General features: G+C 35.6%; 4 protein-coding genes across 5 annotated transcripts; 1 reads left to right on the forward strand and 3 right to left on the reverse strand.

Annotated features, from left to right (window-relative positions):
* Nucleotides 1-5846: 5846 nt before the first annotated feature.
* Nucleotides 5847-7229, reverse strand: LOC147533009 (putative F-box protein At1g47730). Its single transcript, XM_086650004.1, has one exon. The coding sequence runs from the start codon at nt 7227-7229 to the stop codon at nt 5847-5849; it is 1383 nt and encodes a 460-aa protein (XP_086506130.1).
* Nucleotides 7230-11946: 4717 nt separating this feature from the next.
* LOC147533010 (uncharacterized) lies at nt 11947-14775 on the forward strand. Its single transcript, XM_086650892.1, has 4 exons — nt 11947-12370; nt 13037-13229; nt 14055-14159; nt 14284-14775. Exons 1-4 carry the CDS (start codon nt 12195-12197, stop codon nt 14629-14631), a joined length of 822 nt encoding a protein of 273 aa, XP_086507018.1. The 5' UTR covers nt 11947-12194; the 3' UTR covers nt 14632-14775.
* A 2428-nt stretch (nt 14776-17203) lies between these two features.
* Nucleotides 17204-20770, reverse strand: 5PTASE11 (inositol polyphosphate 5-phosphatase 11). 2 transcript variants are annotated; one of them, XM_086648522.1, is made up of 8 exons: nt 20668-20770; nt 20220-20403; nt 19996-20126; nt 18803-18879; nt 18554-18679; nt 18001-18191; nt 17726-17863; nt 17204-17593 (listed from the first exon to the last, which is right to left on the reverse strand). In XM_086648522.1, exons 1-8 carry the CDS (start codon nt 20706-20708, stop codon nt 17426-17428), a joined length of 1056 nt encoding a protein of 351 aa, XP_086504648.1. In that variant the 5' UTR covers nt 20709-20770; the 3' UTR covers nt 17204-17425. The 2 variants fall into 2 exon arrangements, 1 of the variants encoding a protein (XP_086504648.1); XR_015227777.1 differs by having other exon boundaries at nt 17457-17593; nt 17726-17853; nt 20668-20766.
* A 3027-nt stretch (nt 20771-23797) lies between these two features.
* On the reverse strand, nt 23798-27419 carry LOC147533012 (BTB/POZ domain protein). Its single transcript, XM_086645406.1, has 2 exons — nt 25724-27419; nt 23798-25078 (listed from the first exon to the last, which is right to left on the reverse strand). Exons 1-2 carry the CDS (start codon nt 26351-26353, stop codon nt 24113-24115), a joined length of 1596 nt encoding a protein of 531 aa, XP_086501532.1. The 5' UTR covers nt 26354-27419; the 3' UTR covers nt 23798-24112.
* Nucleotides 27420-27685: the final 266 nt, after the last annotated feature.

Genomic DNA, 27685 nt, shown 5'->3' on the forward strand with positions numbered 1-27685 from the left:
TTATTTGTACTTTTTACTCTTTTCCCCCTTTTCAGTTTTCTTGAAGAAACGGGTCAGGACAAACGATCAACCATCTTTCTCTGGTGTCAAGAAGCCTCGTACCAAGTTAGTGGCTGATCGGAGTTCTTCCGGCATCAAGATCCGTGAGCCCAGTAGTTCTATCACTCCTTCAGCTCCTCTGGGGTCTCCTACCAAACACAAGAACTGAATGTTATTTTCATACTCTAACGTAAAATAAGAACTTTAATTATGTCAAAGTAAGAACATAAATTAGGTTAATGTTGTACAAGTCCAACCAAATTTTACAAAAGCTCCAGTAAGATAAAACCAAAATTACGATATTGTTGGGGTCCCTCCTTATAATAAAAGGACTCCTAGTTGGAATAGGATTTCCCTTATTCCTTGTTTGGGGAAAAAATAGAAACTTCTATTTTTTCAAGCCTAAAAAGGAATTCCTATTTCTATTGGTAAACCTCCTTATTTATTATTATAAATAGGGAATGAAAGGGAAGAGATTATACACAACAACTTCCAGAACAAAGAGAAGCCAGAGAAAGAGAGATTTCTGAAGTGGTTCTTTCAAGAGAGATTGAAAGAGCAGAATATTGGTTTGAAGAAAAGAAGATTATTAATCTTGTGAAGCAATTTAGTTTGTGGTTATCTTCTTCAACCTTTAGTAATCTAGGATTTGTTCAAATCCTAAGGAGTAAGAGATTTTTATTTCTTTGTTTCTTTGTTCAGTTTATCCACCATAGGTTTGGTGAAGAGTTGTCCAAGAGTGTTTCTACACATCTTGAAGAATTGTGTAACCCATTATTTAATTATAGTGGAAGATTTCTGGACTAGGTCCCGTGGTTTTTTACCTTCTAGTTTGGAGGGGTTTTTTGCCACGTAAAATAATCTTGGTGTCTCTACTTTTACTTTCGCATCGTTTATCTTCATATTCCTGAACAAGTTAATTAGGTTATTTTTTCCAACAAGTGGTACCAGAGCTAAGGTTGGATTTATTAGTCAGAAATATGGAAGTGAATACTAATCGAATGATTAGTTTAGATGGAGAAAACTACTTGATGTGGAAAGCAAAAATGGAAGATTTGTTATACTGCAAAGACTTAGCTGCACCCATTGAAAATCACGGTACAAAACCGATGAAGATAGATGAAGAAGACTGGAAGGTATTAGATCGTAAGGTTGTTGGATTTATTCGACAATGGGTAGAACCCAGTGTTTTTCATCATGTATCGACGGAGACTTCCGCTTATAGTCTATGGAGGAAATTAGAAGAATTGTATGATCAGAAGACAGCTGCCAAAAAGGCTTACTTGTTCAGAAAGCTAGGAAAATTACAATATAAAGAAGGAACCTCAATTGCTCAACACTTGAATGAGATGAAAAGTCTAGTAAACCAGCTTTCTGCAATGAAGTTAGTTTTGGATGATGAGTTGCAGGCCTTACTTCTTCTAAATTCTTTACCAGATAGTTGGGAGACATTGGTGGTGTCTCTTAGCAATTCTGCTCCTGATGGCATAATGCGTATGAATCACGTAACAGGTAGTTTGTTGAATGAAGAAACAAGAAGGAAATCATCGTCAGACGAGTCTCATTCAGAGGCACTTGTTACAGAAAGACGGGGGAGAGGTAAAAGTAGAAAACCTCATAACCGTGATAAGTCAAGGGGGAGATCAAAACCAAAGAAAGAAGTTAGATGTTTTGGTTGTGGAAAAATGGGTCATTACAAGAGTGATTGCAAGAAAACAAAGAAGGAAAATAAAAAGGATGATGAAAAACAAGATAATGTTGCGGCAGTTGCCTCAAGTGATGACATTATCTTACTCTCAGGTTGTGGAGACACTTGCTTAAGTATGGCTGAGTCAGAACCAGAAACGACATGGTTGGTTGACTCAGGTGCTTCGTATCATGCTATTCCATGTAAGGATTTCTTTAACTCTTACAGAACTGGTGACCTTGGCAAAGTCAGGATGGGAAACTTAGGTTTCTCAAAAATCCTAGGAATTGGAGAAGTGAAAATTGAGACGAGCACAGGGAGTACATTGATTCTTAAGAATGTGAGGCATATACCAGATCTTCGATATAACCTAATCTCTACCGGAGTATTAGATGATGAAGGGTACCACAGTCACTTTGGTGATGGAAAGTGGAAGCTCACAAAAAGGTCAATGGTGATAGCAAGGGGGAAGAAGTGTTGTACTTTATACAGGACTCAAGTAAAACTGTGTAAAGGAGAATTGAATACAGTTGAAAAAGATTCTTCCACTGATCTTTGGCATAGAAGACTCGGGCACATGAGCAAGAAAGGACTTCAAATCCTTGCTAAACGACAAGACTTACCGAACATAAAAGGTATAAATTTAAAAACTTGTTCTCATTGTTTAGTAGGAAAGCAACATAGAGTTTCCTTTCAAAGGAATGCATCTGAAAGAAAATCCAGTGTTTTGGAGCTTGTTTATTCTGACGTTTGTGGACCTTTAAAGGTCAAAACACTTGGTGGTGCTTTGTATTTTGTTACTTTTATAGATGATGCTTCCAGGAAAGTTTGGGCATATGCCATAAAGACCAAAGATCAGGTACTTGCAGTTTTCAAGAATTTCCACAACATGGTAGAACGGGAGACAGGAAAATCATTGAAGTGCATTCGCACTGACAATGGAGGAGAATACATCGGGTCGTTTGAAGAGTATTGCAAAACCCATGGTATTCGACATGAACAGACAGTTCCCAAAACTCCACAACAAAATGGTGTAGCAGAACGCATGAACCGCACGATTGTGGAGAGGATCAGATGTATGCTCTCAGAAGCAAAGCTGCCTAAAAGCTTCTGGGGTGAAGCAATGCGTACTGCATGTTATCTGATAAATTTATCACCTTCAGCACCATTAGATGGAGATGTAGCTGAGAGAGTGTGGGCTGGGAAAGAAGTCAGTTATGAACACTTAAGGGTGTTTGGTTGCAGGGCTTTTGTGCATATACCTAAAGATCAAAGAGCAAAGCTTGATGATAAAGCCAAGCAATGCATCTTTTTAGGGTATGCAGATGAGAAGTTCGGATACAGGTTATGGGATCCAGTCGATAAGAAGATTATTAGAAGTAGAGATGTGGTCTTTCTTGAAAATCAAACTATTGAGGACTTTGGGAAAGTTGAGAAGCATGAGAATCATAGTAATGATCTCATTGATCTAGATCCACATATCTCTTCTAAGGTTATGCATGATAATGCAGGTGAAGAACAAAATCATGAAGATGAAGCTCATGAAGATGTTCCTATGGGTGATGATGTTGAGCAGGAAATGGAAGTTCAACATGAACCACCAGTTGAATTGAGAAGATCGACTAGAGAGAAAGTACCATCTACCAAGTATCCTCCACACGAGTATGTGATGGTTACAGATAGTGGAGAACCACAGTGTTATGAAGAAGCCGTAGATGATGAACACAAGAAGGAGTGGTTGAAAGCTATGCAAGATGAGATTGAATCATTGCATAAGAACAACACTTTTAAGTTGGTTGAAAAACCTAAGAATAAGAAAATTCTTAAAAATAAGTGGGTTTTCAAAATCAAGACCGAAGAAAGAAATTCACAACCACGGTATAAGGCACGCCTAGTGGTGAAAGGATTTGGGCAGAAGAAGGGTATTGATTTTGATGAGATTTTCTCTCCGGTGGTGAAGATGTCCTCTATACGGTTAGTATTGGGATTGGCTGCAAGTATGAACCTAGAAATTGAACAACTAGATGTCAAGACCGCTTTCCTTCATGGTGACTTGGAGGAAGATGTATATATGGAACAACCAACAGGGTTTGAAGTTAAAGGTAAGGAACACTTGGTTTGTAAGTTAGAGAAGAGTTTATATGGGCTGAAACAAGCACCAAGACAGTGGTACAAAAAGTTTGAATCATTCATGAAGGATCAAGGGTATCACAGGACGGCTTCAGATCATTGTGTTTTCGTTCATAAATTTCCTGATGGAGATTTGATTATACTTCTACTTTATGTTGATGATATGTTGATTGTTGGTCAGGATGCTAATAAAATTAGCAGGTTAAAGAAGGAACTAAACAAGTATTTCGATATGAAAGACTTGGGTCCAGCAAAACAAATTCTTGGCATGCATATCTCTCGTGATAGAAAAGCTGGAAAACTTTGGCTATCACAAGAAAGATACATCGAGAAGGTTCTAGAAAGGTTCAATATGGACAAAACAAAACCAGTGAGTTGTCCATTAGCCAGTCACTTCAAGTTGACTCGTAATCAGTGTCCATCAACTAGAAGTGAGAAAGAAGAAATGGAGAAAATTCCTTATGCTTCAGCTGTAGGAAGCTTGATGTATGCAATGGTGTGTACAAGACCAGACATTGCATTTGCAGTTGGAGTAGTAAGCAGATTTCTTGCTAATCCAGGCAAAGAGCATTGGTTAGCAGTGAAGTGGATTCTGAAGTATCTTAGAGGTACGTCTAAAGCTCGTATATGTTTTGGTAATGATAAGCCAGTATTAGTCGGTTACACAGATGCAGACATGGCAGGAGATGTAGACTCTAAAAGGTCCACATCAGGCTACTTATTTACATTTTCAGGGGGAGCAGTGTCATGGCAATCTAAATTACAAAAGTGTGTAGCTTTATCTACTACAGAGGCAGAATATATTGCCATTACAGAATGTTGCAAGGAGATGTTATGGATGAAGAGACTGTTAGAAGAACTTGGTATGAAACAAGATAATTATGTTATTCATTGCGACAGTCAGAGTGCCATCCACCTCAGTAAGAATTCTAGTTTCCATTCCAAGTCCAAGCATATAAATGTGAGATACCAGTGGATCCAAGATGTTCTTGAAGAAAAGGTGTTGAAGATCGAGAAAATCCATACTGAAGACAATGGTTCAGATATGATGACAAAACCATTACCCAAAGGCAAACATGAGCTATGTAGCAGTGTTGCAGGTTTGGGGATGGTAGGTCCCTCTTCATAAGTCGGGAGGGGGAGTTTGTTGGGGTCCCTCCTTATAATAAAAGGACTCCTAGTTGGAATAGGATTTCCCTTATTCCTTGTTTGGGGAAAAAATAGAAACTTCTATTTTTTCAAGCCTAAAAAGGAATTCCTATTTCTATTGGTAAACCTCCTTATTTATTATTATAAATAGGGAATGAAAGGGAAGAGATTATACACAACAACTTCCAGAACAAAGAGAAGCCAGAGAAAGAGAGATTTCTGAAGTGGTTCTTTCAAGAGAGATTGAAAGAGCAGAATATTGGTTTGAAGAAAAGAAGATTATTAATCTTGTGAAGCAATTTAGTTTGTGGTTATCTTCTTCAACCTTTAGTAATCTAGGATTTGTTCAAATCCTAAGGAGTAAGAGATTTTTATTTCTTTGTTTCTTTGTTCAGTTTATCCACCATAGGTTTGGTGAAGAGTTGTCCAAGAGTGTTTCTACACATCTTGAAGAATTGTGTAACCCATTATTTAATTATAGTGGAAGATTTCTGGACTAGGTCCCGTGGTTTTTTACCTTCTAGTTTGGAGGGGTTTTTTGCCACGTAAAATAATCTTGATGTCTCTACTTTTACTTTCGCATCGTTTATCTTCATATTCCTGAACAAGTTAATTAGGTTATTTTTCCCAACAGATATAACATTTATATAAGGCGATGATGAAGGACTAGATATAAAGCAAATATTATGAGTTCATAGATAAATAATAAGTTGCTACAACTTCAAAAATGTTCTTAAGGTTTCTCATAACTTATTGGAGTACATAAAATCTAAGTGTGTATTATCGGAATAAAATACTCCTATAAGTATGCATTTATCGAAATAAAAACTAGGCATTGAAGTTAAACTTCTTCAGTAATATCTTTGCGAACAAATCGTCTTCTTTTCTTGCAATTATTTTCGCCAAGAGCTTTGATCGAAACCAAGCTGTTCACATGAGGAATTGCATAAAAACTTTCCAAACCTCGATCAGCCTTCGTGAGTTGTATGAATTTCATAGTTTCTGAGTCGTATCGAGAAAGAATTGTATTATTCTGCCACACTAAAACTTCATCTTTCTTGGTAGCTGCAAAGGGTATATTTTGTAAACCTTCATATTTAATACTAACCTTCATTTTCCAATTGCCAGGCTCATTCTTTGTCCTATTCTCTAATGACCATATGTTTAGAAATGTGAATCTCATTTCATGAAATAAGCACAAACACCTCCCCATCACTCCGATGTAAAATACGTGGAGAGGGTCGATATAATCAGCAGTATGTGATAAACCAGGACTAGGAGGCAAATCGATATAACTGAATACCTCTTCCGCTATATTGAAAGCTAAAATCTTCGACTTACTTTTATCTAGCCAGTGAAGGGCACCGTCCAGATCGATACCACAAAGTAATGGGCCTGATTTTGGTCGTTTGAATTGTATTCCTCCCAGGGTTCTCCATCCACTTCCACTCCCTATAGTGTATACTTGGACATGTCCCATAATGCTATCCATCTGGGAGTAGTAGATTCGAACAACTTTGTACTCATTAGATATAGGACTAAAACCAAATCCACATGTCATTGCCCTATAACTTTCCGGAAGTCTTGGAAGGTTGAAGTATTCTCTGGTAAGAGGGTTAAGGATGTAGACAGGATTGTAAATGTGACAGAGTGTGTAGGGGGAGTTGTAATAGTCGGTTAAGGCGAAACAAACTAAACCGTTGCTGGAACCAATTGGATCACATCTACAATAAGGCTTGTTGGTCGGAGGGATGTCTATCATCGTAAGTTTTTCGTACGAGTACATATCCTCATCCCTAATTATCTTATCATAGTCCTCATAATATAGTTGAGTGTTGGGTTCTCGCTTAAAACGAAATGAGAAAAGAAGACCTAAATTTTCTTTTGAAGCTTCAACCCCACTAAGATCCTCTTCCCCATCATTATTAAGCTTTAATAACTGCCGTCGAGCCCTCAAATTCTTATCAATAAAATAAGTACTACTAAAAACAGATCCCCAAATTTTGCATACTTGTTTAAATATTAAAATTGTCTCGGCAGGTAAACGAGAAAGTATTTCAAAGGTGATATCTTCATGAAGAAATACCCCCTTACGTACAAGTTCGAATTTGGATTGAATCTTTCTCTTTGTGTCTTTTGCTTTCTTCCTCTTCTCTCCATCTCTCTTTCGATTTTGGTTCTCTCCATCTCTCTTTCGATTTTGGTTTTGCTTTGCATTGTCCATATTGAGATTTCTTCTTCTTTAAAACTGCAACATAAAAACAAGCAGGTGTCCCATTATTTCATTAACGAAAAATAAAAAATATGAAACAACAACCAAAAAAAGGAAAAAAAAATTTTTACTCACAATATATGAACTAATAATGCCAAATTCTCCACAAGAGAGAAAATATGAAGATGATAGAAAGAGCCAAGATTGGCACTCCCACCTTGTGGGTATTGAAGAGTGATGAGTACCCTTTTTATTATAATCCATGGGGTCTCATATGAGATATCAGATATGAATGGAAACTCATCACATGAATGGATGTATCTAATTGGCATCGTTTCATATATACTCCGTATAATATATGGTATCTTCTTTAAACGGGGATTCTCTCCCTTTATTCTCCCCACCAATTCGGATGGGTCAACCTTGAATCATCCTCCTTACTCTTCTGCTATAAACACTACTATAATCTCATTAAGAAGTTAAGTATAAATCATTCTGAATAAAAGTTAATCAAGATCTTATTCTTGTATTTCTTTAGGTGAAAATGGGTACCCCGATACTAGAATCGTTTGTCTTTTCGGGATCTCTATTTTGTTACTTTTTTTTTTTTTTGTTGAACAAGTCTATTTTGTTACTGATTAATAAAGGTTTAGCATCCGGGGTGTTTACCTCGATTGGCATATATAAGATATCAAAAATACTAAGTGAGTAAATCACATCAATGGACACAGTAATGTTCTTCAGTGGCAATCCTCTAAGATAATACGGCAGATCCAATCACTCATAATCAACTTTGACGAAATCATATTCACATATATCTCAAGGGAAGGAAACGCTCCGGCGGATGCATTAGCGAAACGGGGAAGGAAGTATATAGTTAGGAAAGAATGGATTAATGTACCGTCTTTTATTTCGCATTTACTTTAGTTGTTTTGGTTGTAAGACTCTTAGTTGTTTTAATGCAATGCTTCTTCATCAAAAAAAAAAAAGTGAGTATATCCAACAAATATCCTATATTAATTGTATTCTTACTATAAAATTTGTGTTTCTAACTTAGCATGACATAAATCGAATCGATTACCACTTAATTTCCTAGAAGAAGAATGACCACATATAATGTTTTTCTTGGAACAACATTATATGTGAATATGTTATCTACTGTAAAATGAAGGCTAGAATTTGTTGAAAATGAACGTACAAGAGGTGTAAAGATACTTTTGTTGCTCAAACAAGAGGTGGCAACACTATGGGATAAGGTGGAATCACATGGGTGTGGTGGCATCCATATAGGTGTAGGTGGCAACGTATCGGAATTGAGGTGTCTTCTTCTCATGTGAGTCTTCATTTGAGTGAGACACCTCATCATGTTGAGGTGTCCATTTCATTTGAGGTGTCCTCAAATGAGACTACCATATGACAAATGCCAATCCCATAATGAGACACCCTACATGTACAATGACACCTCAATGCATAGTGAGGTGTCACCATAATGTCCATTCTCTACACTATAAAAGGAGAGAAATGGTGACGTTCAAAATCATCCCATTCTCATCCCATCCATTCCATCTCATAAGCAAGCCAAGTGAAGAGAAAGTGAGTTAGTATTAGAAAGAGAGTTTAGTTTCTTCTAAATACTTATCTTTCCTTTGGTAAAGAGAGAGTTGATAGTATATGATGAGACATGAAAATGTCCCATCTGAATCTCCTAACTCGGGTTGGTTAGTCATTCGAGCAGTTACTCTGATGATTTGCTTGTTTCTCTTTCCCAGGTATCTTTTACGGAGTTCAGTGTGAAAAGTGGATAAAATCGAGAGAAAGACGTGCTAGGAGTATTTTGGGCATTTCTTGATTATGGTAATTTTGGTCAAAATTGGTGCTCGAATGAAAGTACAGTCTAAGACGAACCCAACGGCGAAAGCGGAAGTCAAATCGGAGTCCGGAGGAGAAAGTTAGTTCGAGTCAAAGTTTAAGTCAAAATCAAGTCAATATAGATCTCCAAGCGACACGTGGCGCACAAGAGGGAAGCGAATCTAAAGGGTCAGATGAGTTTAGGGCTATGTTCGGGTATGCTCGGTGGTACTGCGAAATCTCTTGAAGTGTATGATCTGATGCACCTGTGCCCAAAATAATATCGCGTATCATATGAGATCTAACGGATGAAGTTGTCCCGGTCCACATGGCGTCAATTTCAAGTACATTGTATCCCGTCCCTGTGCTCTGCAACACACCAAATCATTCTTCTTTGTAACCCAACAAAGTTTTTTTTTTTTTTTTTTTGGAACCAGTTAACTTCATTAAAAGGCAGCAAAGCCAAAGTGGACTACAAGACGAAGTTAAAAGAGAAAAACAAAACAGCTCCCTAGCCAGAAAGGAGTGCCTAAAACCATCTAACTCAAAAGGGTTTGTTGGGCCAGCATGTGGGCCTCCACGTTTGCTTCTCTAGGGCAGAAAAGAAGAGACCCCAGGTTTCCAGTAGACAGCAAACTCTTAGCCTATTGGATGTAGGGTTCCAAACGCCACGTGTAATCATCCCATCCGTTAGAGATTGCATCTATAATAACTTTACAGTCTCCCTCATATAAAGCTTGTTGGAGCCCTAATTCCTGTCCAAACCTAAGAGCGAGAAGACAAGCTTTAGTCTCCGCCTCCATGGCCGATTGTGCCTCAATTTTCTCTGACCTCTAATCAACCTTTCTTCCTTCATGATCCCTCACAATTACTGCTATAGCAGCTTCGTTCAAAGCAAAACCAGCATCAAAATTTAGCTTAATCTTGTTCAACGGTGGTGGAATCCAACTAATTTGTACATCCATGTCTGCCGATGTTGATGACCTGTTTAGGTAACCTCTAGATCTACTCAGAGCTTGAACAACAATGGAGGGGATGTTAATATTATGGTGGTTAAAAAGGAGATTATTTCTTCCCTTCCAAAACTCCCACAGAAGGTAAGCTCCAAATACTAAATCCTTTTCATTATGTTGATTCTCGATCATCTTCTTAATAAATAATGTCGAATCTGACTCCACTGTTATCTGCATATGATTTTTTGCCGAGTCCATCAATTCTACAAATCTTGAGCATGTACCAAACAGGTGTTTCACTGTCTCTGTCTCTTGTCCGCATAGGAGGCAAGTTGGATCCATTGTTGGTTGACCTCTACTTATGTTGTGAAGCAACGGTAAGCCATCATTCACCAGTTTCCATAAAAATAGAGCAATTTTTGGTTCAATACACTTTGTGTTCCAGAGTTTCATCCATGGAAAGTTGGGTATAGATCTGGTATTTTGTATTTGAGGAGTTATTTCTCTGTAGTAAGATTTAACTGAGAAAACACCTTTTTGATGTGGAGTCCATATCAGTCGATCCCTTGTCCAGGCATTAGAGAGTGGTATTTTGAGAATCTCCCTTGCTGCATTAGGTTCAAATAGGTCATAAATCAGTGATTCCTTCCATTTTTGATTGATGATTAGGTCTGAAACCATTAAATAATCTGTGTGTCTTCTTTGCTTAACCTCTGGTTTGAAACCTTTCACTGTAGGTACCCATGGATCACGGTGAATGTTGATTGTTGAACCATCTCCAACCTGGAAGCACACCTTATCTCGGAGAGTATCTCGGACATGCAACAAGGACATCCAGATCGGCGAAGCATTATATTTTTTCGTCTCTGTCCAATAATCTCCTGTAACCGTGTATTTACCTTTCAGTACTCTGACCCATATTGCTTCGGGTTGATTGAGGAATCTCCAGGCCAACTTGGCCACCAGAGATTCGTTGATTTTAGCCAACGACCGCACACCTAGACCACCCATCTGTTTGGGTTTTTGAATCAACTCCCAAGGCAAAAAATGCATTTTCCGCTCCTCCTCGTTATGCTCCCACCAGAAGTTACGTTCTATCATCTCCAAACGATTTAAGGTCCCTTGAGGAATAATGGAGAGGCCCAGAAAGTAAGTTGTGATGGGATTTAATACCGCTTTAATGAGAGTTGTTCGACCTGCTTGGGACATAAGCTTTTTCTTCCAACCTGCCAATTTTGATTTGAATTTCTCAATAAGGAATTCATGCGCATGAACTCTGTTTCTCGGCTTTAACATGAGAATGCCCAGGTATTTTTCTGAGTCACTCATCAGTGGGCATTTAAGTTTAGATTGAAAAGCCGATTTCACCTCTGTAGGAACACCAGCACTGAAAAATAGGGAGGACTTATTATAATTAACCGCCTGACCTGAGAATTTCGAATATGAGTCCATAAGTTGGATCACTGCTTCTAAATTCTGAGTAGTGGACTCGCCGAAAATAAGGAGGTCGTCCGCAAAGAGTAGATGTGAGATTCTTGGGGCGAATCGAGTTACTTTAAAGCCAGAGAATAAGCCCTTTCTCTCATAACTGTCGATCAGGAGAGATAACGATTGGGAGACCAAAATAAACAAATATGGCGATAAAGGGCATCCTGTCGTAATCCCCTGGTAGATGTGAAATTTCCGCATTGATTACCATTCACGACCACACTGTATGACGGAGTAGAAACACAACACATGATCAATGATAGTAACTTGTCTGGAACACCAAATTTTGCCAACACAGTTTGTAAAAACGACCAATCTACTCTGTCGTATGCTTTGGCCATATCCATCTTTAAGGCAAAAACCCCTTTCCTTGCATTTGAATGGTGTAACCCAACAAAGTTGACTCGTTCCAAAATTTGTGGGAATGACTTTCCCTGTGCATAGAGCTTTTAATAATAAGTCTTTTACTTTTGTCTCCTTTTTTTTTTTTTTTTGATGAAATTAATAAATATAAGTCAACCACAGTTGATTCGGGTCGGGCCCGAATAATTGTTGTCCATATTGAATATTGGCCACCTTTCTATATAACTATGTGATCCCATTACTTCTCAATCAAATATGGTTTAACTTGGTTAAAAAAAAAAAAATAAGCCCTGAAACCCTAGAAAGAAAACTGAGGAAAGAAATCATGGAGGTGGAAAACGCTTCACGAGAATCCATTGGCAGTGAAAGGCAAAAACGAGAAGATGATGTCCCTGAAGAGTCGAGAGATTTGATCGAAAAAGTGAACTCTAAAAGGCAAAAACGAGTAGAAGATGTTAATGAAGAGTCGAGATATTTGATGGACAAAGTGAAAGCTTTTAGGTGTATATTTGGATCATCTCTTATACTTGCTTTTTTGTTTTTCCTTTATTCCCACTACTTCTATCTTTTGGTTATTTTGCGGTGACCCCCTCCCTATTCGGCGATGATGATTTAGGGTTTCGATTTGATTACTATTGATAAGATTTCTTTGTTGTTCGTCTATTGGTTAGATTTAAATTCTATACCTGTTGCTAGGATATGTTGTGTCTAATGGATCTTTTTCACTAATCATGTGTTTGTGTAAAGAAATTCAAAATTAGGTTTAAACTCTATACCTGCTGTGTTGTTTTAAACACCATAATAATTTAGTTATTGTTGGAGATCGTATGCATATTTGTGGAGATTAATGAAAAGAATATCTATTTAAGGGAAAAAACAACACAAATCAAAAGAAAGGACTTTACATAAACCACTGGTAATTTATGTTCTTAGTCGGTTCGATCACTCGGCGGTGTATGTTATATACATATTTATGGATGAAAACAATTTATCCGATTCTAATGGGAGTTGGAACGGTACAGAGTAGTATTGTATCGAATATATCTACACCCATACTCTTAATCAGACAAGCTTATTAGTGGGTGTCATTAATTAGAATACATCTTTTGTTTATAAACGTATCTTAGCAATTGATTAATATTCTCTATGGTTGCGGTGTTATTCCAGGGCAAGTATGCTTGAATATTTAAGTAAGTGGAAGGCCTTAGATTATGAAAAGAAGGTGGACGAAATTGTGCCTGTTAATCTGGATGATATGGGCACATATATGAGACGGTGTTTTTTCAAAATGATCAAAATGATAGAGCTATTCTCTCTAGTTGAGGACAAAGATTTACAAGATGAGGTTTCTAGCTTTCAGGTAATAAATAATAGGGTATTTAGCGATACCCCCTCATCCCTAATGTCTAATTAGGGATGCCCCCTTTTTTAATTAGATATTAGGGATGCCCCCTTTTTTGCACTTAAAAGTACAAAATTACCCTTATCTTTATTATTTTTTCTTTTTTCTTCAATTTCTTATACCTCTTTGATGTTATCCTTACCAACTTATTTTCGTTTCTCATAGTTTTTTTTTCTTTTATATCCATCTCTTTATAATTTACAAACAACATTTATCGAAAAATTAAAATTAATAATTTAAACCAATTCGAAATAAAAATTGTAAATTTAAAGAAAAAAATTTAACTTCACATTGGTTTTCTCATTTAACGTTAAAATTGATATATGTAACTAATTTGAAGAAGACTTCTTGATATCTATCGTTCTTTTTATTAATTATAACTCGTATACATTAAAAAATTAGTAAGTTAAAAAAAATTTATTACAATTCACGATTTTTATTTCGAATTGTTGTGATTTATCAATTTTAAATTTTCGATAAATGTTGTTGGGAAATTAGAAAAAGATGGATAAGAGAAAAATAAATATGAGAAACAAAAATTTGTTGGTAAGCATAACACCAAAATTATATAAGAAATTGAAGAAAACAAATAAAGATAAGGGTAATTAAGTACTTTTAAGTGTAAAAAAGGGGGCATCCCTAATATCTAATTAAAGAAGGGGGCATCCCTAATTAGACATTAGGGATGAGGGGGTATCGCTAAATACCCCTAAATAATATTCTGTTATTATTAAATCATTTTACACGATTTTTATGAAGTAATTTATATTTCCTTTTATATAGGACATTGTTGCTTTATGTGATGCCGAAAGAGAGTTGTATATGAAAACATACAAGGACAAATATGTTAATGGTGAATGGCCTCTGATTTGCTGCAAAATAATGAAGGTATTATTTGTAGACTATTGGACTCTCTCTCTCTCTCTCTCTCTCTCTCTCTCTCTTTGTATGTGTGATGAATGATGTTAGTTTGTGTTGGATCTTAATTTTTTGTAAATCTATTATGAACCAGATTCCCAATGTGCGTGAGAAGATGAGGAATGATAAAACTGATTGGAAAGTATGTTATAGAACCATTTTGGAGGCTCATTACGTTATCACTGAAGAAGACAAGCTTGAAGACAAGCTTGGAGACAGTGGAGAGATGTCCTACGAGTATCTGAGGAACTGTTTGGATCGCCTGCTTCTTGCCGGCGGTGTTTTTCTGGAAGTTTCCGGACGCTTAGATGGTATACTGTATACCACCAAATTTATATTAGACTTCATGAAAAGGGCGTTGATGGTAAGAAAAAGCGAGATGTCGGAAAGAAAGAATGACGATAGTGGATCTGAAGTTGCTTCCACATCTTGTGCACACTAGACTTGATATTTATTATGTGTCAGTGCTATAGTCACAGACTTGACGAATATTATTGCTATACAACCATCTAGTGTGCTTTTTTTATGATGTTTAAGTGAACTTTTTTTTTTTATTATATTTATCTAATTTGTTGGAGTTCGGTTCTTTCTTTTTATGGACAGTCCTCTAAAGCTGAATTTTGCCCTAACACAAAAAAATGCAATCTCAACCACTTCATCTCTTCTATGTAACCATCCTCTCTTTTCTCTGCATTCCCCAGTTTTGATAGGTTTGTCTTGTCTCCCGTTTTTACAATTGTCTCGAGATGAATTATAAAAGGTGGGTGATTTAGGGAAAAAAAAATTAGTTGTGATTAGGGGTGGGAATCGGGCGGGTTCGGGCTCTTACTTTCGCGCACAATCTTATAAACCACAGTCGTGATAGGTTTGTCTTGTCTCCCGTTTTTACAACTTTCAAGTTTAAGCATTGCTTAGACTTGATTGAGATTTTCAAATGTTAGCCCTACCAGGGCTGGAGCGACGATGGCTCAGAGGCGCTGAGCTATGATGGTGGCAGATTTAAGTCAAGAGGAGCATATTCAAGTCAAGGTGGAGAATTGTTAGAAGTGACTCGAATATGGATTGGTATCGAACCCGGTTTAACCTACCGAAGCTTGGACCCGTTAGCGGAGCTGATTACTGAGACAGAGCTGGTATGTGAAGCAAGGCTGTGAGGTAGAACTGGACTCCGAGACAGAGCTGGAATGCGGAAGCTAGGCTTATGTCGGTGATTAGTGTAATCCGTGAATAATGTCGGTTGTAGAGTGAGAGTCAGTGAGGCGGTGGGATTAGGGTTTAGTGGCTATATAAAATAAACCTTAAGGAGATATCAATAGCACAATCTCACGAATCTCTTGTGTAAACTTGTTTGCTTATCATAGTGGAAATCATCGCGCCGTTGTCGCCGTGGAGTAGGTCTCACCAACCGAACCACGTAAATCTCTGTGTTCTATTCTTGATTGTTCTTTACTATTCCTAATGTTTGTCTTGGATTACTCGTATTGATCACATTAACCCCGATTGGCATAACAAATCATGCCCTTATGACTCTTGGTTGATAGATTGCATTGATGAATGCCTAATCTATCATTTTGCCTCGAGAATCTGAAACTCTTTTGTTGATCTCGTTGAGAAAAACCATTTAGACGTGTAGACTCCTGCTATGAGTCTACCTGCATTGTCTCAATATGGAAAATGGAAACTTGCTATGGCCGACCCACCATTCACGATCAAGGGCGCAAAGGGTGTCTTAGTTTGGGGAGGCATACTTCTCAAAATTACTTTTAGGGACTTTTAAGCTAAGTCTGGAATGTGTTATAGTGAACTATTTAGCCTAACTAACATTCATGACATAAAGCGTAAATAAATAAGTAAATGCGTGCGAGAAAATAAATCAAGCACATGTGGATCCTAGTATGGCTCTTAGTCCTAAAAGATCTAGTCTTCTTAGGATTTCTTCTTGTTTCGCCTTTTGGTTCGCCAAGATCGCCTTTGAACCTTCATTGATTTCTCCCAATCGAATTAGGATCTCCATCATTGAGTTTCTTCAATGGACTTGTAGACCATAAACTCTAATTACAAGACTCAAACGATTCGCAGATCGTATAAACTTGAAATTAAAATTATTACAAACTTGCACCCATCCGTGCTTAAAACAAAAATGAAAGAACTTTCTATGGCCATACTAGTTTCCGCATTCACATCACATGCATTCATATATAATTCAAGGTTAACTATAATATATGTATGATAATCCGGGAGATACTTTTATCGACATCTCTATGTCACATTACGGGGCCTTAAGTCGAAGAATTTGACTAATGGTGTGTTTTGGTTTTATCTTTTATTATTTCCAAAATCAAAAATCAAGAAAAATTCGGTTTGGACTTTTGAAGAGCCCGGCTTTTTTTTCTTTTTGCTTCTCAAGCAACTAATCCCAATTTTAGTAACTTTTAAAAACCTAATTTTGATTTTCAAAAACTTCTAAAATTATGAAATCATAACTTTTCAAACTTCTAAAATTTCAATTTTGATTTTCAACAACTTCAAAAATTATGAAAACCGTCATGATTCTTAAAACTGTTATATTTAACGTTTTCTTTTGAAAAATGGAATCCAAAGTATAATTCTGAAAAAAAAAAAAAAAGAGTCTAAACAGTAAGTCGATTATACGAAAGGGAGTCAAAACAGCAAATTTCTCTTTATATTCCAGCTATTCACATTTAGTCAATTCAGTTTCAACAGGACCATTGGCTTTGGGATCATATCCCCATTGGTACCACCACTACACCTCTATTACTACCATCTCTCCACCACAACCGCATTTGGGACCGAGATGCAAAAAAATACAAATCATAGCATTAATTAATAGGGAGATGCTAGAGTTACAAAGGATTTTTACAACAGAATGTTCCCAGCTGATGCGGCGGTTGTGATATTCGTCTCTCAACAGCTTAGATTTGGTCAAAGTTTCAAACCACAACCTCTCCATCAGTTAGGAACTTTCTTTTGTCAAAATCTTTTGTAACTTAATCTTTTGCTTAATGAGCTTCTATTAATCTATAAAACAGTATACAACACTTTTACTTACATGCAGGTGTTTTTATCGCCAAGATTATTAACCTAGGCCGACGGCTATTCACCTAAAATTGAAGGAAGACTACATTATTACATATGAAATTGGTCATTGACATGAAGAATATTTTTTTTTTTGAAAGACATGAAGAATGTTAGTATACTGAAGATGATAAATCATACTATTTGTCATGATGAAGGGCATGTTTTAAACAAATATGAGCTTTCACAGGTTTATGATCAGAGCTCCAAATACTATCCATCGATTCATAAGAGCGTAAAATTGCTTCAATATCACCGTATTTTTCAATCTTGAATAGAATTCTATCGGTCCACGATGGTGTTCTTTCCTGCATGCATATATTTAATCAGAACACTATAATTATGTAATATGACGAAGAACGTACACGTGCATGCATAAAATATAAATATGTATGTAAGATGATCGACATATATCTATCGTTTTGAAAAAATGTACATACCTTGTGACTTGTATCGTAATTGTTACTTCCAACATTGTATTTGTAAGTGGGCTTGAAATCTAAACTCCCCTCGCAATATCCGTTGAATATATTTCCTCTTTCCGCTTCTTGTAGTAGTTGATCATTGCCTGTGAGCAACTGTTTTCAATCGAGAAGAAAAAAAAAAGACAACCCTAAATTTAATCTCGACATATATATAACTCGTTTGAATACTATATATAAATTAGAATAATCAAATTCTATGAAAGCCAATAAATTATGATAGAATAACTTACAGTGTGAAGGTTCTTTTTAATGAGATTTTTGACAGGAAGAGTATCAAGGCCTTGAATTCTGTAGTTGAGATCCCCTAACCATATTGTTATTTGACAAGGACTTGCATAAGGATTTTTGTAAGTTTTTGAGAAGAGGGATTTGGAGATCTTTTGCAATTCTGAATTTCTTTCTTCCACATTCCCTTCATGAGCTGCATTTCATCACATTTTCATACAAACCTGTGAGAATAGTCCACATGAGAGAATGGGTAACTAGCAACCAAGAATATAAAGTATAGGTCCTCTCCACTCATGGCCAATTTGTTTTGAGTTGGATGGCCACAAACTTAACAAAACCATCTTTAGTTAATATATATTCACGGGACGATTACTTTATTTAGATACTATCATGCTAGTGATATTAGCCTTTTACGAGCATCGTGTTTACAAGAAAATTATATCACATATGCAAGAACATGACTTTGGAAGATGTTGAAGGTATATAAATTTTGAAATATGTCTATATGCCCGGTTTGAATCCCGACCGAATCCCAGTCGTGATACATATGCATACCTGAGAGATGGCAAGATATGAAAACCATTCGGATTCCTTTGAACCTCATACTGATTGCCACAGCTCCTTTTTTTCTCCCAATTAACCCTCCTAATCCTCCAACTCCTTGCTTATCAACTTTAATATCTAATTAATATAAAAAAAATATTTAATTAATTATTAACATTTCATATGAGAAGGAAAATAAAAAAAAAAAAAAAAAAGATAAACTTCAACCGTAATTACTTAAGATTGAGTATTTTATTTTACCTGTAATATGGAGTTCGTAATTCTTTGGAGCAAATACAAATAGTTGCAGAGATTGCATGATGGATTTTCTTAGAAGCCTATTTTTCAACAAAAAGAAGTAATTATCAATACATATTATATAATATAATTATTATTAATAGTTTACGTAATAAAAAAATAAACTTTCTAGTCATATTGACGTAGATAATTGGATCTAGAATGGACAATTATTCTTGTCGGATAGATGATAATGTTGGTCTTGGTTGTTGGAGTACGTAGGTGACTTTAGGTGGTTCGATATAAGCCTCATCAGAAGAAGAAAAAAACCTAAAATGTAAGAAAAATCAAATAGTTTTCGAAAGATATCTAGTTTCAATGGGAAATGAGAAAGTAAGAAGTTTGGATGAGATATACAGACTTGGGGCAAGACCAAACATCGATTGAAATCTAGATTTAGGCCGTAAATGGGCCCTGTTAATCTAATTCCATACCTAATTTTTTCACTTATTATTTGATAGCTAGATTGGCCTAAAATAATAAATTCCAAAGTTTGAGTTTATTAAGTACCTCGGAAGAAAGCATTAGTGGTCTAATCCTTTTTATACAAAAATAAATAATAAATAAAAGTTGACTCCTACTTGTAAATAGAAGAAACTAAGATGGATAAGAACTTAATCACCTACCAAAGATATAATTAAGTAATTAAATTTGCTCTTCATTCTTCTCACCTAACTTCACCGAAAAAAAAAAGCTATCTTTTTCAACCTATTACATTTTCTTATTATGAAAGGGTAACATCTTCGTTACGCTACATAAAACCTACTATTATCGTTCGCCACATAGAAAACGGAACTGCAAAAGAAAGTGCTAGAAGCCCTAACCGAATAGCCCACTGCAGTGTCCAACATTGTTGAGTTTTTAATCTTAACCTTAAGATCTATTAGAGTGTCAAACAATATATCAATCTCCCAGTTATTGATTTTGCTGGAACATAAAATAGGATATTTAGCTTGAACATAAAGAATTTTCATTGGGAAATTAAGCTTGTGGTAAGTTATGTTATCGATCACTATGTGTTGGATGGAGAAGAAATTCTTCATGAACTAATCTCCCTTGGTGTATTTTAATCATGTAGTTTTTACGAACAAGTAATTAACACATAATAATCATATTATAAGAACAAAATTAAGATGATATATCTTTGGAAATTGTACCTGTGTGTGTCAACTAGAACTTCCTGCAACATTCGACCTATGTTGCATCTTGGTACTTCTTGTAGACCTACTACAAGTATATCGAACTTTCGATCACCACCCACAAGTTTCTCTAAATCCTCATACGAAAACTAATTCATTACAAATTAATCAAAAATATATCACTTATATTAACAAACATAACTATATATACATATATAGCAAAACAAATTATGATAACTTACTTTGCCATTCATATTCCAAGTTACTATGCACATGCATACAATTGAACCTGTGGAGAAGTTACAAAACTCCTCTACATTAACTGTTCTTATTCCTTCTTGACGATGATGAAGATTATCAGATGCAATACGGGTCTTCATGATCGAATTATTTTGCAGAGTTTGCTTTCCTATTTTGAGTTTTCTTCTGCAAATCAAATGACACAATTAAGTTACAAACAATATATATGTAATTTTGGGTGCATGCTATCCCATATAGTGATATAGACTATATATGTTGAAAAAGTATAATATAAAATTAAATTATGACACGAGCGTATATACGATCAATCTATCATCAATATTAAAAACTAAGAATAGCATATAATATATGCACATATGAATTGGAGAATTAGTCAAGATTATATAAGAATTAAGAAAAGAAAAATGAGTTAACATAGAGGGAAAATACCTTTTAAAACAATAATGAAGATTGTTAATGAACTTTCTCATCCTTGGCAACTAAATCGAATTGAAAATGAAGATGAAGATGAAAAAGATAAGCAAAGAAAACTAAGAAGAAAGAAGAACAAGTCTTCTTCTTATAAATATATGATATGATGGTTATTGCATGAAAAATGGAATTGCTTAACAATTAATAATGGCGGTGAAGAAGTTGATGAAAAGTCAACCTTTATTTCTACATACTTCACTCATACGTATTAATTTGATCATCATTATCGTGATTATTTTTTACTTTAATTGTTGTATTTTTTCTTCTTGGTAGGTAGTATATTGACTGACCTAAATACCCAAGTAATCAAAGCCAACTTGACAATGACTTCATACATATATATAGAAACTAGAAATACAAGTAAGTAAAAATAGTACTATATTATTGATTTCATTAATAAACTTAATTCAATTAATTTACTAAGCTTCATCATAATATACAAATTTTGACATCGATTAGGGCAAAATTTGTGTTTTATAGTGTATGCACGCTTACTAATTTGTATTAAGACAAGACCTTTTTCATAGAATAATTTTTTATTTTCATAAACGTGTATATTTAAATTACATTTCTTCATGTAAATACAGAAGTACGAACTTTTTTTGTTCTTCCACTCTTAACTTTGAATACATGTTACAAATAATTTGATTCTTAACACTCCAAAATTCAATTATAGAAGGCGACTTGGTTGACAAATAATTTCGGAAGATGTGAAATGTCCCCTATTCTGAAATTAAGTTGTAAATTTGTTTTCAAATTAGAAAAATCTAGTAGATCAATTAACATCACATTTTCAATGAAGATCATAAAGACTTCTCACCTTTTGGGATTTTGATATATCAATATTAAAATATGATCAAATTTCCACTTGAACTTGAATTATACAATTGTGTAGTCTAAAGGGACAGATGACAAAAATCTAAAATGTGAAAAAGACAAGTCACTAGTTTCTTCTTGTTTGATAATTCAAACACATAGAGATGGGTTCCTTGTCATATACTATATATAGAGAGAGAGGGAGAATTAGTTCACAACTGAAAAAGGCAAATGTCGAAACTTTCTGGATCAATTCTTCTATAACGTGGTTATGAACGATACACACTCTACGACGGCTACGGTGGGAGGTTTTTTTTTTCAAATTTTATCCTAACTTTTGTGGTCACCAAAAGGTGGTCTTTATCTAAAAGTTCATCTTATAATTTAAAGTCTCTAGAAGTCTACATTTAATATTTTTGCGAATTTTCAAGAAAAGGCACACATATTATATCCACAAGCAATGGGTAGGACGACTCCTAAAGTCACATTGGAGAGATTGTCAAGAAAATGCAACCTTACCACGCAGTCATAGCAAGATTGCCCTATGGGTATAAGACGTGGACCACTAACTTTTGAACACTTGGGAGATTTCCCACTAGTGTTCAAGTTCAATACAATAATGCTTTAAACCTCACGAGTCAAGATAGTCAACAGTCAACACCTTCCCAAAAAGATGTAAAGGGATGCAAGCAACAAATTTGTGGGATTTTAAGATGGTCAACCATAGGCGAGTCTTTGGTAAATTACTTGTCTATGCATCCTTTGAGTACTCATACTGGACTTTTCTGTACTTCATAAATGTAGAAAAAGGTTCCAAGTTACATACCCTAATTCAAATACACCAAACCTAACTAATATGAAGCCTCTCAAGTCTATCTAATCATGGTGTGCCAGCTATCTTTACAGACAAGTTATCGAAATATGTCCACTTTCTTCGAGACCATATCGACTATTATTAACTAAGGGTCCGTTTGATACGTGTGAAAATGTGAGTAAGAAAGTCGTTTTCTCAAGAAAATCAGTTTTCCGCTGTTTGGTTGGTCACTTTGAGTAAGAAAATCGATTTCCTAAGAAAAAAAATGTGCAAAGGGTCCAATTTTTTTCCCACCTTTTAGATGGGAAAGTTGATTTCTCACTCTCTCCCTCCTCCCATAACTCTCTCCCCCCGTAACTTTCTCTCTTTATTTCCCTCCTACCGTAACTCTCTCTGTTCATCTATGTCCAATTAATAAATAAAACCAAATCAATAAGTAAGCTTAAATTCTAAAGGCACCCCTTAAATTCTAAAGGCACCCCTTAAATTCTAAAGGCACCCCTTAAATTCTAAAATGCATATATTAGTTAAAGGCCCAATTAATAAATAAAACCTAATTAATAAAAATTTGTTTAAAGGCGCCCTTAAATTCTTAAGCCACTCCTTAAATCCCTAACATTTATATATTGGTTAAAGGCCCAATTAATAAATAAAACATAATTAATATAATTTTTCTAAAGGCATCATTTTTCTCACTTCTTATCAAACACTTGAAATTTGACTTTGGGGTAAGAAATCCTTTTTCTTTCTAATGGGAAAGAAAGTTGTTTTCTTACCCACATATTTTCTCGCGTATCAAACGGACCCTAATTGGAAAGTCAAGCTTTGAAACTTATCTAAAGTTGATTTTCACCATAGACGAAGATGCTCAACTTGTTTATAACCATTTCTTAAGCAACACGAAAATTAGTATATAACATATGGTACATCATTGATGATAGAATTGTAGACCAATGAGCAAGACCCTCGTCTCAGTCAAGTTTTTTGTACTTAGCCGCAGTAATTATGAATAATACTCCTAAGAGATTAGAGTTGTGTTTCATGACCATCATTTCCTTAGAAATAGGTGGATTGTGAAGAAATAGATTAATTTTTGTTGTTTGGGTTGCAATTTCACTTTGAATAGTTGTGGGCCTGGTAACTCAAAACTGTAACAAAGAGTGTGGCTTTTATACAACAACAAGACTACACAACCCGCCTCCTGGACTCCCACTTGAACCGCATGTGAGATAAATAGGAGTTTCTCTCTCATCTCACATGTTCAGACTTGAACCGCATGTGAGATAACTAAGAGTTTCTCTCTCATCTCACATGTTCAGTCGCGTGGAGAGAGAAACCCTTGTTTCTCTCACATGCGGTTGAAGTGGGAGTCCCAAGAGGTTGAGTATACTTTTTGTTTATACAATTCTATGGATGATCACTTCTTGCCTACCATGGAACTTGTGAAAATGAATACACTTTCAAGGAATACATTTCTTTACTATCAGAACAACCTTAGAAAACTGTAATTTTACACAGTAGAAGGATATTCAAATACTTCAACCTGAGCAGTACTGAACATTAAAGAACAAATCACATACAAACACTCATTTAATGGAACACACAAAAACCATCCAAGCAATATCAGAGCTCTCTCTTAGCTAAACTGACCTAACCTCTTGGAAGAACTTTTATATTAATCTCAATTCCTTTTTTCTTGTTACCTTTTAATCTTTCAATTAAAACCCAGAGCAGTAATAAGCAAGAACAAGAGATTACGCAGATTCTTAACGTTCAAGTTAACGTCAGTGTGCAATCTGACTGCAGTAAATCTCCTTGCTGTTCCATATAAGACCTTATGAAAGTTCTCCTCCACCAAACTTCGAAGGCCTTCTGAAGATTCGGACAATTATCTCCCGCTTTTAAGAAACTACCTAACCAAGAAAGCAGAATACTCTGCTGATCTTCTAATGGCAATGTCAATATCGTCCTTCCAATACCTTCTTCTACCACCTTCCGATCAAATGATCTGCAACTATGTTGTAACCAAAAATAGTCATCGATCAATGGCTGAAACCATGTCTGTATTAATAATAGTCGGGTATCTTTTGATGGAAGCATCTCTCCTCGTCCTATTCCAACTAAGAATCGTGCCGTTATACAACTAACAAGATGTCGAGATACTGTCGGTAGCTTTGTGTGCAGGGTTGCCAACTCCTTTTGACTAGCCCACATCAATGCATACTCGTCCGCCGCTCGCCTATCAGCCAAAATATCAAGCAACCAAAGAAGATTATCGGCTTCGAGAGATATTTGTTTCGCTACAGGACCTTTACTATCCATTGATTTATCGTTGAACCCTGGTTCTGCAGCTTCTCTAAATAGAGTTAACAATGAATTCAAACAGCTTTGACATGAGGAGTAAATATTTCTGTTCAAGATTTCGGTGGAGTTTTCATCACTTAGAAGATTATTGTTTTCCTTTAGAAGTCTCAAGACTAATGATTTCATCTCTCGTCGACCTTTTTCCTCGTTGCTCTTGAGAACCATTTCCATTATGTGGGTAAGGGTATCATTAGGTGGATGTGATATGTCAGAAGCTACTCGTTTCAATACTGGAGTAACTCTCACATTTTCATTTTTAAGATGCATGACCGAAGAGACTACCTTTTCTTCTTCCTCTTCTCCGACCCATGGGACTGCTTCCAAATACTCTAAACATGACTGTATGCATGTTTGAAACCCAAGCAATTCGGCGACCTACAAAGAAATTTTGTTGAATAATTTTAATGTATTGACCAGTTCTAAATCATAATTAAAAAATATAAACAAGATTATGCTTATGTACTACTGTAGTCTATAGTAGTTCGCTAGAATGCTAAACGACAAAGACCACTTGTTTATCTAATGAAGGGCGTCCCATTTTTGAAAAGATGATGCAGATTGGCTAGATATTCACAATAATTTAAATGAAGAAAAATAAGTTTCTGACATTTATCTCTTTCGATGAGTTCCTGACTTGGGAGCATGGATCCAGAAGGAGATTTTTCGGAAAATGGAATGTCATCCACTGCCTAAAGAATAAGAGAAGAAGCCTGGTATTAGATGGCTTTTCAGCATCTTATTCGCTACCTAAACTCTGCAGATGCTAAATAGAACTACAGGTGGACCTTAATTTCAAGAAAAAAACAGTTAGGTCGTGAAAATTTGCCGTTTTGTGTGGCTACATATATATAAATATGGAACTTAACTGGACAACATCATATCATAATTTAAGCATAAGTTAGGTTCTAATTGTTGCACATATTCGCGACAAGAAAATACGAATTGAATTAGCAGGTTCATAATTTAGCACTAGACACAAGTACATAATTATATGATAAAGAACATTACGACGACAAATACCTTTAGAACACGAAGAACTCGTGAAACACTTTGTTTGATCAGCCTCTGTTTCATATCTTTGCAGTACATCAACCCTATAGTCTCTACATAAATTTCTACATCATCAAAATCTCCAATATCAAGACAAGATTCATGATTCTCTTGCCGCGAGAGCTTTTCTGCAAAGAAAATGCTATTTTCCACAAGGACACACTTATGTACACTCATCTTTACTGAAAATCCTTGTTTTCCACTCAAACTGACCTTCAAATCACTAGTTTCGGGGTCCCCAAACTCGACCGCTACTTTTCTCCGCGTATTCTCAGAATTGGGTTTTGCAGTCCTCTCAGCTACTGTGCTAGTTTTGGTAGTATCGGAACGTAAAGCTTTTCGATCATCCGAAAGAGTTTTCGATCTTGATGGGCTTGAAATAGTTCTTTTCTCAATTTGGGGGTTTTGCTTTTTCAGGTTGGAAGGTTTTGGTGGTGAGGACGAAGGTTTGAGTTTGTTTGAGGAATTTTGAGATTTAAGGGTTTTCTGAAATACAACAGGAGAAGGACAACACCAAAAACCTTCTGGTGTTACAGCAATTGGAACACTTCTGATCTTACTATGACCTTCTCCTACCTTGGCAACCCTAAATTCAGCCATCTTTTTAGACCCTTTCCTTGTTGAAACCTCAAACAGATTACAAAACAATTAACCAAATTCAAGGATAAAGATCCTAATTGTCCCCTAATTTATTCAAAACCCTTTTCTACCACCATTTTTTTCCTTAAATGCAGGAAAAAGTCAAATTAAACCAGATCTAGAACCACTCTTCCTTCAAATCCATTGACCAGCAAACTAAAATAATCACAGAGAAACTAAAACTAAAAGTAAGATTTCAGAACAGCTAACCTAAAAGATGATATTTTTTTCACTTTTCTCTGCAAATCAAGACATGGGTATCTCAAGAAATATCACTCAAGCATTCTGAACTTTGAAAAATCAAAACCCATTTTCTTCTCTTGGGATCTCAAACTAAACTTATAACAGCAAAATCAGAAAATAAACAGACCCAAACTTAGAACTAGTTCAACAACAATGACAAGATTTCTTTAAATCCTCAAAATAACTTACCCCAAATTTTGAGTTTTCTTGAACATTTACTGAAACCCCATATCTTAATTTTTGAATATGAATTCAACTAATGATCAAATAAGCTTAGGAGGGAACAAAGAATGAAGAGATTTTCAGAGAGTGAAATGATGAGTTTCTCTTTTGCTTTTGGGTTGAGTGAGTTTTAAGGGTTATAGAAAGACATGAATGCCTAGAAAAACTGAAAAACTGGAAGATGGTCCAGGATGGATTGATAGTCCAGTGAGGTTCTTTAACTTTACCAGCTCGGAATGTCTCTGCTTTAGGGAATGAGTGTAAGAAGGATGTCTTTGCTCTTTCACTTTAAAGTTTGTCGTGTGATGCCTAAATTAGATGCTTTACCTTTCAAAAAATTTATTATGCCAAAACCAAAACCAACAACAACCCCATACATTGATAACTTTCAACAAAAAAAAAAAAAAAAAAAAACCCCATACATTGATATAGTGTGCCACAATTTCAACAAAAAAAATAAAAATATTAGAGAGCCAAAAAAATGGGTTTGGTTGTGGGCGGCTAGATTTTACCCAACCAAGTGAGAGATGGAGAAACAAAAGAGAAATGATTGTCTACTTCTGATTTTGGTAGATATTCGGCTCATTTTTTCGTTACATTGTCATTTTTCAAATAGAATTAATGAAAATAGTAGTGAATTTTACTAGGCGGAATCTAATTAAGTCACGTAAGGTCAAGTTGTTGCATCCACTGGTTTTAATGTGAGAGTAGAGATCCCCCAACAAAATTTGTAAAGACTAAGTTAACATTGAATCGAGCTATTTATGTAGTTTCTTTTTTAAGTATCTAATGTTATTCTCGGTAAAACAGCGGCATCTTTATTACTCT

Source organism: Eschscholzia californica, unplaced genomic scaffold (assembly GCF_041429995.1).
Source record: "Eschscholzia californica isolate CP2 unplaced genomic scaffold, dmEscCali1.0.p SCAF_6, whole genome shotgun sequence".
In the NCBI taxonomy this organism is placed as follows: domain Eukaryota; kingdom Viridiplantae; phylum Streptophyta; class Magnoliopsida; order Ranunculales; family Papaveraceae; genus Eschscholzia; species Eschscholzia californica.

Excerpts from the sequence above, each read along its gene's own strand:
- LOC147533009 (XM_086650004.1), bottom strand. The coding sequence starts at position 7,229 with ATGGACAATGCAAAGCAAAACCAAAATCGAAAGAGAGATGGAGAGAAC.
- LOC147533010 (XM_086650892.1), top strand. The coding sequence starts at position 12,195 with ATGGAGGTGGAAAACGCTTCACGAGAATCCATTGGCAGTGAAAGGCAA. Across the intron at positions 12,371-13,036 it reads GACAAAGTGAAAGCTTTTAG|GGCAAGTATGCTTGAATATT; the intron begins GTGTATATTTGG and ends GTGTTATTCCAG. Across the intron at positions 13,230-14,054 it reads ATGAGGTTTCTAGCTTTCAG|GACATTGTTGCTTTATGTGA; the intron begins GTAATAAATAAT and ends CCTTTTATATAG.
- 5PTASE11 (XM_086648522.1), bottom strand. The coding sequence starts at position 20,708 with ATGAGAAAGTTCATTAACAATCTTCATTATTGTTTTAAAAG. Across the intron at positions 18,680-18,802 it reads TTACGAACTCCATATTACAG|ATATTAAAGTTGATAAGCAA; the intron begins GTAAAATAAAAT and ends TATATTAATTAG. Across the intron at positions 18,192-18,553 it reads CATATCTTGCCATCTCTCAG|CTCATGAAGGGAATGTGGAA; the intron begins GTATGCATATGT and ends GATGAAATGCAG.
- LOC147533012 (XM_086645406.1), bottom strand. The coding sequence starts at position 26,353 with ATGGCTGAATTTAGGGTTGCCAAGGTAGGAGAAGGTCATAGTAAGATC. Across the intron at positions 25,079-25,723 it reads GAGTTCTTCGTGTTCTAAAG|GTCGCCGAATTGCTTGGGTT; the intron begins GTATTTGTCGTC and ends ATTTCTTTGTAG.